This window comes from Ovis canadensis, chromosome X (genome assembly GCF_042477335.2).
Source record: "Ovis canadensis isolate MfBH-ARS-UI-01 breed Bighorn chromosome X, ARS-UI_OviCan_v2, whole genome shotgun sequence".
Taxonomy (NCBI): Eukaryota; Metazoa; Chordata; class Mammalia; order Artiodactyla; family Bovidae; genus Ovis; species Ovis canadensis.
The window spans coordinates 13,988,633-14,000,969 of record NC_091727.1 but is presented as its reverse complement, the minus strand read 5'-3'; the positions used below and the strand labels follow the sequence as shown (position 1 = coordinate 14,000,969).

General features: G+C 40.0%; 1 protein-coding gene and 1 pseudogene across 1 annotated transcript in view; both read left to right on the top strand.

The window, feature by feature from the left end:
• Positions 1-3,437, top strand: part of FANCB (FA complementation group B) — a 30,024-nt gene extending 26,587 nt beyond the window's left edge. The window contains exons 7-9 of the mRNA XM_070289802.1: positions 304-734; positions 853-1,090; positions 1,788-3,437. Coding sequence (XP_070145903.1) covers positions 304-734; positions 853-1,090; positions 1,788-2,202 — 1,084 coding nt within the window. The 3' untranslated portion in view covers positions 2,203-3,437. The remainder of the gene's footprint in view (positions 1-303; positions 735-852; positions 1,091-1,787) is intronic.
• A 6,942-nt stretch (positions 3,438-10,379) lies between these two features.
• LOC138930326 (cardiotrophin-like cytokine factor 1 pseudogene) lies at positions 10,380-11,134 on the top strand (annotated as a pseudogene).
• Positions 11,135-12,337: the final 1,203 nt, after the last annotated feature.

Below are 12,337 nucleotides of genomic sequence, written 5' to 3'. Positions count from 1 at the left end.
AATCTACCCTAGAAAGAAAATACTGGCATTATTCTACCTTTCCTTTCTCTTAAAAAAAATTCCCTTTGTAAAGTCCAGCATATTTATAATGTTTTTGCTTTCTGGTTTCAAGAGAAGAGCTATTACAGGATCTTTGGAACTATGTTTGCTTTTATACTTAATTTTAAAATCTATTTTACATTTGAAATGATGTTTCCTAGGAAAAGAGAATAAACAATTTTTTTTTTTTTTTTACTGTTTAAAGGCATTTAATCATCTGGTTGATCACCTTTTAGACTTAACTGAGCTCTGTGTTTTTTATAGGTCCCTGAATCATGTGACTTTATTGCTATCAGTGGATCAAGGCCCTAACTCCACCTTTCCATTTATTAAGTGTCAAAATAAAATATTTAAGTTGACTCGGAATTCATCTCCAGTACTAAGCTCAGTGCCATATGAAGTAAGATCAGAGGTAAAAAGAATCAAGTTGAGTGTTGATAGTAAAGAAGAGAAAGAGGAAAGCGTTGTTTGTGAACAACCATTGAAGAAAGAGTATGTACAGATGATTACCGCTGTAACAGCTCTTCCACCGCTTTTAACATTCAGTAATTCTTGTTGTGTTGTGCTGCTACAAATGAGAGAGAATGGTAACTCTTCTGAAGCTCATTATGTTCAATGTGGCAGAATTGTTTTAAGTGTAGAAGATCTTTCAAGTGGGAAATACATGCTGACATTTCCAGAGAAGAAACCTATAGGTAATTTTTGTGGATCCTTTTTAATCATATACCTAATTGAATCAGAAAATTTTAAGAACTCCTTTTATGTGATCCTGGATAGAGTTTAATGACAGCGCTTGTGATGTTTTTGCCGTAGAACACATGGAAGATCTCTTTACACTTCTTGCAGCATGGCACAGAGCTTGTTTTCAAATCACATCACCCATGTTTGCTCTGACTTCGGTGAGGGTATGGCTCTTAGAACACATGAAGTGTGAAGTCCTCAAAGAATTTCCAGAAATTTGCTTTTGCAAAAGGCCAGGAAGTTTCTATGGGACACTCTTCAACTGGAAACAAAGAACACCATTTGAAGGAATTTTAGTAGTCTATTCCAGGTATTTCACGTCAAATGGGCATTGGTCCAGGGAAGTGTGTGTGTGTGTGTATGTGTGTGTGTTCCAACAAGGATCCCTCCAGTAGTGTTCTGTGCCACTGTAGGACATGTCCAGCTCATCACCTGGTACAAGGTGAATAAACAGGTAGTCTCACTTGGAAACTGAAGCCATTTTAATTATGTTTGTTTTTGTTTTTTTTTTTTTGGTGGGGTTGATTAGGTAGGGTGTAATAATTTTAGGATTTCCCTTTGCTCCCCCACAATGAAATTTTACAAATATAATTTTGATTTTATGACTCAGAGAAAAACTTTAATCAGGAAGCAACCTAATCGGGTTATTAGTACTAACTGAATTGGTTAGGATATATATACAGTTGTTCCTCTGTATCCACAGAGGATTGGTTCCAGGACCGTAATGGACACCAAAATATGGATGCTGAAGTTCCTTTTATAAGCTGGCTTAGTACAGTCTGCCCTCCATATCCATGAGTTCCATATCCACAGATTCAACCAGCCACGGGGCTGACTATATGCGATTACTGCTGTCTGAATTGTATCAGTAACCACCTGCATGCATTATAGGTTCTATTCATTACTAGAGGATGTAGAAAGGAATGGTAACTGATTATTACAATATGTTGTACATGACCATTTTGCACTAAGTTTTGTAATATTGTGTTTGGTTTTTTTTATTCCAGGAATCAAACAGTTTTGTTCCAGTGCCTTCATGATCTCAGCACAGTTCTCCCTATAAACAGTTTCTTCAAATATCTAGAGTTAGAAAGTGAGGATTTTCTAATTGGTCATTTGGCAGCAGCTTTGGAGAAGGAATTGGTCACCCTTGCTTCTCCTTCTTCTGCCTTAGTGAAGGTTGAAACGAGCTTGGTGCAGAATTGTGAAGTAAGCAAAGAAAAGAGTAGTGATGATGTGACTGCCTTATCAGACATAGAGGAAAGCATCCATCTCTACAGAAAAGAACTTCAGAGAGAAAAGGAGCAAATGTTGGGGACGAACTTAAAAGTGAGTGGTGCTCTTTACAGAGAAATGACTTTAAAATTAGCTGAAGTTCAGCTGAAATCAGACCTTGCTGCCAAGCAACTGACAGATTTATAATTATATTCTCAGTTTGATTATATTTTAGAATATTTTTCCCTGCCATAGTGCTTTGGTCCTACTTTTTCATTTTGCATTATATGCCTCCTCTGTAAAATGAAGATTGAGGCTCACTGTAGAATCTTTGGTTTTGAAGATGCATAAGATAGCTTGCCTTAGAGCAGCGCTTCTCACCTGGGCTCATTTTGCCTCCCAAAATGGGCAAAGGGATATTCAGCTGTGATTGGAGATACTGTTTGGTTGTCAAAAGTAGTAGTGGCGGTTGGGGAGAGCAAGAGGTGGGTGCTATTTGAATCTAGTGGGTTGAAGCCCAGGGATGCTGCTAAACTTCCTACTCTGCACAGGACAGCTCCACAGCAAGGAATGATCCAGCCCAAATGTGAGTACTGCTGGGGTAGAGAAATCCTGCCTTAGCGTTTCCACTTAACACACAAGTGATGGAACAATATTTTGTTTTAAATCTTCTAAAGAACTTAAATAGTCCTTTTATTATTTTCTGCTTACTGAAAACTTGTTATTATTGTTTAGTTGCTAAGTTGTGTCTGACTTTTTGCAACCCTGAGGACTGTAGCCCACCAGGCTCCTCTGTCCATGGGATTTCCCAGGGGAGAATACTGGAGTGGGTTGCCATTTCCTTCTCTAGGGGATCTTCCCGACCCAGGGATCTAAGCTGTGTCTCCTGCATTGGCAGGCAGATTCTTTACTGCTGAGCCACCAGGGAAGCACCCTAGTAAAACCTAGCATATAAAAATCAACTTCAAACAGATAAACAAGGTTTTCAGGATTCAGAAGATTCTGTAAACATCAAGCCCCTGTGGAAATTTAAATGGCAGAGTGTCTAGGTGACACCACTAAAATGAAAATGGTGGAAACCCTTATTAAATTCAATTTTATTAGAAAACCTCTCTGAAACTGTAAGTCTACAGGCATGTGAAAATTGTTGGGCATTTCTCTGAAAAGCCTCTCTTTTAAAAGGCTAAGTATACCTCACAGGCCACTATTTTCAAATAGTTGAAAATGCCTTTAAGCCATCTGAAATGCCAACTCTTAGCAAAGCTAAAATGTAAAATCCTAACTAAAGTAACTTAAAGAATGGGACATTTTTAAGAACTGAGAAATTTAAGTGAAAATTCTCTTTAGTTAAGTGATTTTTAAGGGGTCAAATTAGGCATTTTAAAGGGATAAAAATTCAACTTATTCTCTTTTCTTGTTGGAAAAAAATAAGAATTCTGAAATAATAAGAGAATGTCAGGAGAAGGGAAAAGACACAAAAAGATATGGGCCAAAAAGAATGTTTCTGATTCATTTTGCTCTAAAATCTGTTAGAGAAGTTTCTGTCTCAGTTGAAAGAAAGATGATTTTAGAAAGCAGCATTTCACGCTAGCAGCAGTGAAGTGCTAATTTCCCCCCGTGCCTCAGATGTGCTTGTCCTTAATGATCAGATGATGCAAGTGGGTTTTCATGAAGCTAGGTTATTACTGTCTTGGTTTTTATGGCTGTCCATATAATATGCTACTTCTTTTTTAGTAATCCATTGCAAATTGAAATAGAACTTTATAGCTCTGTTTCTATGAAATTTCAATGAAAAATGTTTCAGACTTTCTGGAAATGGAAATGTGATAATTTCAGGATTAATTGTGGAAATCTGGAAGCAGTATATGTACATAGATGTAATGAAGCTACCCATGACATGTTCTGAAAGAACAACCAGGTAGAAAATATAGGAACTAAATTATAAAATGGAGGCTGCCAAAAAGCTAAACAGAGTTTAATTATAATAGTTTATGTGTAGAAAAGCTAAGATATTTTTTAAAAGCATGTTTATTTTTATTTATAAAGCAACTAAAAGTTATTAATCTGTATGTATCAAATAACCTCTTTACAAGTGAGCTTTGTACTCCAGTATAATTTTTCTACTTACTACAGACTAGAAAGGCCAGAGTTTGAGGAAATGACCGCCCTTGGCTGTGCTCTCATGATTCAGTTGTGTTGGCTCTGTAATAATCGTATTCCTTTGACCACTTCCGGAGAAGGCAATGGCACTTCATCAGGGATCTGAGACTCCCCTTAGAAACCTGTCCTCCCAAAAGGAAACCCTCCTACACTGTTGGTGGGAATGTAAATTGGTACAGCCATTATGGAGAATAGTATGGAGGTTCCTTACAAAAAACAACATACAATTACCATATGATCCAGCAATCCCTCCTGGGCATATATCAGGCTCCTACTGTCTCCTCCTCACCATGCAGTTTTCTTGTACTACAGATGTCAGCAGCTTTACGGGACAAAAGTGCCTGTATGCATAACTGGAGGTCAACATAATCGTTCTGAGTTCAGCAAGGAAACTTCTTTAGCATCTTTAACTTCACCTTGGATTATCCATTTCCCCACAGCATCAGTCACTTACCTCCAAAGTATAAGCAGTGTTGAGTTCAGTTCAGTCGCTCATTCATGTCTGACTCTTTGCGACCCTGTGGACTGTAGCCCACCAGGCTCCTCCATCCATTGGATTTTCCAGGCAAGAGTACTGGAGTGGGTTGCCATTTCCTTCTCCAGGGGATCTTCCCAATGCAGGGATCTAACCCAGGTCTCCCGCATTGCAGACAGACGCTTTAACCTCTGAGCCACCAGGGAAGCCCAATAAAAATATAAATTTATTAATATTATCGTGATATCAGGGGAAATGTGGGTCATGTTATTTTTAATATTTTTATTGAAATATAGTTAATGTACAATATGATGTAGGTTACAGGGATATGATATAGTAATTCACAATTTTTAGAGGTTATACTCCATTTATAGTTATAAAATATAGATCATACTCCCTGCATATACAATATATCCTTATAACTTGTTCTATACATATTAGTTTGTACTTCTTAATTCCCTGCTCCTATGTCACCCCTCGCCCCTTCCCTTGCCCCACTGGTAACCATGAGTTTGTTCTGTATATCTGTGAGTCTGCTGCTTTTGTGTTTTATATATATAGTTTATTGTGTTTTTTAGATTCCACTGTATAAATGATTTCACACAGTATGTGTACTTTTGTGTGTGTCTTATTTCATTTAGGACAGTGCCCTCCAGGTCCATCCATGTTGCTGCAAATGGCATTATTTCATTCTTTTTTATGGCTGAGTAGTAGTCCATATATATATATATATATATATATATATATACACACACACACACGCACGCACACACATACACACATACACACACATACCACATCTTTATCCAGTTATCTGTTGATGGACCTTGGGTTGCTTCCGTATCTTAGCAGTTATAAATAATGCTGCTATGAATAATCATGCATGTATCTTTTAGAACTAATGTTTGTTTTGTTTTTTTCCCGGATGTACCCAGGAGTGAAATTTCTGGCTTATATGGTAGTTCTATTAATATTTTTGATTTTTTAAGAAGCCTTCATAATGTTTCCATAGTGGCTGCATCAATTTACATTCTCAGCAACAGTGTGCAAGGGTTCCCTTTTCTCTACATCCTCACCAACATTATTTGTATTCTTTATGATGGTAGACATGAGGTAATGGCAGAAGTGATGACAGATGTGAGGTGATATCTCGTTGTGGTTTGGATTTACATTTCTTTAATGATTAGTGATTTTGAGCATCTTTTCAGGTGTCTGTTGGCCATCTGCATGTCCTCTTTGGAAAAATGTCTAATCAGGTCTGCCTACTTTTTAACTAGATGGTTTTTTTCTTGATATTGAGTTGTATGAGCTGTTTATTTATTTTGGATATTAACCCCTTAACAATCATATCATTTGCAAATATTTTCTTCTATTCAATAGGTTGTCTTTTCATTTTATCATGGTTTGCTTTGTTGTGGACCATGTTATCTTAAATCCTGTAATAGGTGAATTCTTAGAGGTGATTGCTGGCTCCAGCCAAGTTTTCTCTCTTGACTTGCCTTCTGCTCTATCTAAATACTTGACTCTCTATTTTTTATTTCATTTTAGTTGTCTTTGTTAGAACCATAACTGTGTAGAATTATTGTATAATAATTTATATTTGGGAGTTTCTTAAATGAAAGTGTCAATTCTTTAAATAATCCTTAAATAACTTCTCTTTGAGACATTGCTAGAAAGTCTTGAGATTCTCTGAAGTGTTTGTCATTGGCTGGTAGTCACTGCAGTAGAGCTTGGAATTCCAGGAAAACTTAGCTCTTTTAGAAAACTTAATGTCTTTATTCCACATTAGTACATCACTTGAGAAGAAACGGAGTGGGATTCTATTTTCTTTGTTCATCCTTTGTGTGCAGTAATCCTTCCCAATGATGTGCCTATAGAAAACATTTTGTCTCTTTCAAAATATCAATGGTATATGAAGTGGAAGAGGATGTGGAGATCTTTCATCTAGTCATGTGTTTATTGATATTTCATCAAATATGTGTCTTGCTCAAGTATATAAGTAGCTGCTAGGGATCTAAAGATAAATATGACTCTTTGCAGCTTGAAAAAAACTTGCAGTCTTAATGAGAGAGACAGTGGCACAGAGCTCTATGCTATACTAATTCATAAAATTATTCCTGGGGTCTTATGGGAATACCCTTCTGGGGCACTGTACCCAATAGGGACAGTGTTTGAAAGCATGAGTTCTTCATTTTGCATGACAAGACTCTTTAGGGATCTGATAAATTAAGGATATTCTTGTTCGGGTAGTTGTGGACTAAAGTGGTATTATCATATACTGGTATTGTGTCTGATAATTCAGGGATCATCCACCAGACATGTTGCTGTCCCATTAAGAAAGGGCCAGAGAGGGACTTCCCTTGTGGCCCAGTGGCCACGACTCTGCCCTCCCAATGCAGGGGGCCCAGCTTTCATCCTTGGTCAGGGAACTACATCCCATATGCTACAACTAAGAGTTCCCATGCTGCAGGGAAGCTAGAGGATCCCTCATGCCACAACTAAGACCTGGTGCAGCTGAATAAACAAACTAGAGAGTAGCCCCCACTCCCTGCAACTAGAGAAAGCCCATGTGCAGCAACGAAGACCCAGTGCAGCCAAAAATAAATAAATATAATAATTTTTTAAAAACACTTTATTTAAGAAAATATGAAAAAGAAAATGCTCAGAGTTATATATACACAAAGAAAGAAGTTCAAACCAGAGCATTTTGCACAGTAAGAAGGGATCTAAAACATTTAAATCATGCAATTTTGAAACACTTATTAATTGAAATTGATTATCTGAATTATTTACCTACGTGGTAAATGCATAATATTAAATTTTTCATGGTAATCATTTCTAAGTGTACAGTTCAATCATATTAAGTATATTCATGTTGTTGCACAATAGATCGCTAGAACTTCTTCATCTTGTGAAATTAAAACTATATTTATTAAGCATGAATTCTCAGTCCTCCTTCTCCTAGCCCTTGCTTTACACTAATAATTCTCAGCCGTGGTTGTTGATAAGAACCACCTAAGGACTTCTTAGGGCTATGCTGACCCTAAGCCTCACTCCAAAGTTTCTGATGCAGTTGGTCTGGGATCTGCCTTGGGCCTTAGCATCAGTTTAAAATCTCCCCCAGTGATTCTGATGTACAGCCAGAGCCAGTGCCTTACAACAAGCAGAAAGTCAGCCTGACTGTTTCAGGGGGCACGGCTTCACAGATTTCTCTTTATCATCTTTCTCTTCGTAATGTAACATGCCATTGTTTCTCATGCTTCATGTACATACAAATCATCTGAGGATCTTGTTCAAATCTACATTCTCACTTGGCAGGTCTCGAGTGGGCCCTGAGACTGCATGTCTAACAAGCTCAAGGGTGATAGTGATGCTGCTGGTTCATGGACCATACTCTGAAAGGCAAGGTGATAAGCAACTTCATGGTATTGTTAAAGTCCGGACTTTTGTGTTGGGGGAAATTCAAGTTTTCAGAAATCTTATTGTCCTTCCATAAAATCCTCAGTTTACTCTGTTTTCTGGTTAGCTAACTACAAGGTCATCCATCTCTGGTATTGTGCTTCCACTGGTACAGATTCTACACAAAAGTATTGCCATACATTATCTATGTTTCAGCACCTTTGGTGATGAAAGGAATGCCAAAGAATACATTAGCTTACTCTTACTTTCTTCTTTGACATTTCCCAATTTAGATTATCTTCCATGCCTTATATCCATAATCATTGTGGAAGGGTATCTTCTCTTTCATTCCAAAGAATGAAAAATTACGCCAAATACTGAGACAATGGAAAGACAATGATTGTACAATTCCAGATGATACCTTTTATCCATTAGGTCTTCTATTAAAGGAACATCCAACACAAAACAAACTTACCAGTGGAGGAGATGTCATGGTTACTGTAACTGGTGAGAGGTGTGCAAGCTTGAGATGGCTTGATTCAGCAGCTCAGCAGTATATTAAGGTGTACATCTTGACACACCAGTCCATCCAGAAGGAGGAAGCTTACAGAAGAGTGAGGAACCTTCTTTTCCAAAGCATAATCTCTCCTCATGTCTTGCTGCCCACATTCAGTCCTGAGATGGCCTGTGGTCATTTGAATATCCTGTATTGATTGGCTCAGGCCTGGATTATGAAAGGGAGATTTACCTGCTTCCTGTTTACTACTATTTAAATGATTTTACATAGGCATTTGTTATGGATTGAATTGTGTCCTCCCCTTACCTCCCCTGCCCTTCCCAAGATAGATTGAGGTCCTAATCCTTAGTATCTCAGAATGTGACTTAGTTTGGAAATAGAGTTGTTACAGATGTGACTAGTTGTTGTTGTTCAGTTGCTCAGTCATGTCAACTCTTGGCAACCCCATGGACTGGAGCACACCAGGCTTCCCTGTTCATCACCATCTTCCAGAGCTTGCTCAAACTCATGTCCATTAAGTCAGTGATGCCATCCAACCATCTCATTTTTTGTTGTCCCTTTCTCCTCCCACCTTCAATCTTTCCCAGCATTAGGGTCTTTTCCAATGAGTCTGCTTTTCGCATCAGGTGGCCAAAGTATTGGAACTTCAGCTTCAGCATCAGTCCTTCCAATGAACATTCAGGACTGATTTTCTTTAGGATTGACTGGTTTGATCTCCTTGCAGTCCAAGGGACTCTCAAAAGAGTCTTCTCCAACACCACAGTTCAAAAGCATCAATTCTTCAGCACTCAGCTTTCTTTATGAAGTCCAACTCTCACATCCAGACATGACTACTGGAAAAACCATAGCTTTGACTAAATGGACCTTTGTCAGCAAAGTAACGTCTCTGCTTTTTAATATGTTGTCTAGGTTGGTCATAGCTTTTCTTCCAAGCAGCAAGGGTCTTTTAATTATATGTCTTCAGTCACCATCTGCAGTGATTTTGGAGCCCAAGAAAATAAAGTCTGTCACTGTTTCCATTGTTTCCCCATCTATTTGCCATGAAGTGATGGGACTGGATGCCATGATCTTAGTTTTTTAATGTTGAGTTTTAAACCAGCTTTTTCACTCTTCTCTTTCACTTTCATCAAGAGGCTTTTTAGTTCCTCTTTGCTTTCTGCCATAAGGGTGGTGTCATCTGCATATCTGAGGTTATTGATATTTCTCCCAGCAGTCTTGATTCTAGCTTGTGCTCATCCAGCCTGGCATTTTGCATGGTGTACTCTGCATATAAGTTCAATAAGCAGCGTGACAATATACAGCCTTGACATACTTCTTTCCCAGTTTTGAACTAGTCCCTTGTTCCCTGTGAGTGGGTGAAATTTTTAAAATTGTGGAGACTAGCATGGAATTGATATCTTTTTGTTTTACCATGTAGAAATGTTTTAAAAAATGGCTCCCACACCTGCGTCATTTTGTAGAACAGAATATACTGATGCTAAAAATGTAATCTTAGAATACGCATTATTTAAACTGAATAAATTTAGTTTCATAAAAAAATCACCATGTTGTCTTAATTGTTCTCAATCTCATTGTGCAACACACCAGTGGAAACTTCGGGACAGGCACTTGTCAATGAATCAGTGTTTAGGAATCATAGATGGGAAGGTTTGAAGGAATTTATGGGAGCATGTGGCACAGTCCACTTTTTCTTTTACATATATGGCCCTGTTAGCTGTTTAGAGGCTGGATTATAAGAGACAAAGAGTAGATTGAGGAGTAGCAATGAGGAGATTGCTAGAGTGGTCTAGGCATGAGATGATGAAGTTTTGGTTTAAATTGGGATAAGTAGAACTGAGCCGGGCTGGGCTAGGCTGGGCCAGGCAGCGGGAGTTGCTGCTTCCTACTTGGCTGGAGCCCACCAGGCTGTCCATCTGGGAGAGTTGGTGGCAGGGGACTCATTGGAGATGCTCACATGCCTGTGAACCTTGCTCTGGCACCACCCCCACCTAGCCCTCATGTGCATAGAAAACCCAGGGCCTGGCCTCTCCATCTAGAAAACCCATGATCTCACCTGCTACCTGGACACCAGCTCCACAGCTTGGCCGGCACCTCTCTGAACTACCTGAGTCCCCCCTTTCAACGAGCCTAACTTCAACACCTCAGTTGGGGGCAGAGACTCTGCTCAGGCCCTCTGTCATCCCAGAGGTGTGGCGAAACCTCAAGGACAAACCGCTGCTGACCCAGAACTATGAAGCCTACAGCCACCACCTGTGCTACTTGAGTGGCCTCACCTTCAAGGCCATCACTCTCAAGCAGTGCCACAGCCTGGCCCACCTCTGCACCAGCCTCTAGGGTGTGCTGGGAGACATTGTGGGTGTCATGGCAGCTCTGGGCTACCCACTGCTCAGCCTCTGCCTGGGACTGAGCCCACCTGGGCCCCCAGCTTTCCCCACAGTGACTTATTCCAGAAGATGGACAGTTTCTGGCTGCTGAAGGGGCTGAAGACCTGTCTGTGACACTCGGCCAAGGACTTCAACTGTGTCAAAAAGAAGATGCAGCCTCTGGCCACTGTAGTCACCCTGCCCCTGGAGGTCCATGACTTGTAACCTCTGACCTTCCTTTACCACCTTCTCTTTCCCCTCCTCCTTCAGACCCTGCTCCCACCCTGGGAAGGAGAAACCTATATGCCAACTCTCTTTGAGCCAGGAGGCCAAAACCATGAGCCTTTAGCCCTCCATGGACTTGGAAGAGGATGTGATTCAATAAGACCCATCCACTCCCAGCCTTCCTGACTTCTCCAGGCCTGGGGAAGAGGTGCAGTAGGCCCCATCCCATTTCCACCTAATGTGATGCCCAAAGGAGCCCAAAATGATTGGTGCAAGGCTCTCATAGCTTCATGCTTCCTGCCCACTACTTGCAAGCATCCACCCAACTCCTCAAGTGGCGCTCCCAGGAAGTGTGCCTGTAGGGTAGTGAGTGGGCTACCATCTTGTGTACCTTTCTGGCATGAAGCCCTTTGGCTACCATCCTCTCCTTAGATGGGTGTTGCTCTGCTTACCCCCAAATAACTCAATACATCCAATTCAGGAAACACACATGGTAGCAAGTCGAAACAGGAAGAGATGGGATTAAAAAGGGAAGAGGTGGGGTCTGCATTGGAGATAATACTGAAAGCAGAGTGAGAGGGCCAGGCCAGACACAGGGGTCACCAAGGCAGTCAGTGTCACAGGGTGGCAACCAAAGGACATTGCTAAGGATTTTCTTGCCAGCTTCAGGACCCTTCCCCTCCACCCTCTTTCCCAGAGTATGTGGATTGTCAAGGCTGAGGAGGGCAACCATAGCCACAGCCACAAAATTTCCTCAGAGTTTATATTGCAATAGCATTTTGAGGTGTGGGGGCAGCTCCCTCAAGCCCTAGGCCTCAACCCTACCCACTCATGACTCTTCAGTTTATTTATTTATTTATTTGAAGATGTTATATATTAGATGATATTTATTGCCAAATTTCTATCCTTGTATTAACAAATAAAATGCTTGCTTCAGAACAAAAAAAATTGGCAAAGGTAAAAATGAAGAAGTATGTGGCAGAGATATTTAGCATGTATGGTCAACAGGACTTAGTTTTTGATTTATTAATAATTCTTAAAAGGAGAGGCATCACAGTCACTGGAGTTGAGTGTGTATACACACATATACACATGCCTAGACTTACCCTAGACCTGAATCAGAAGGGTCAACCTGGCTGTATGCATTTTTAAAAGCTACAAGTATGAGTCCACTGTTCACCATTTGTTAAAAACCAATGCATA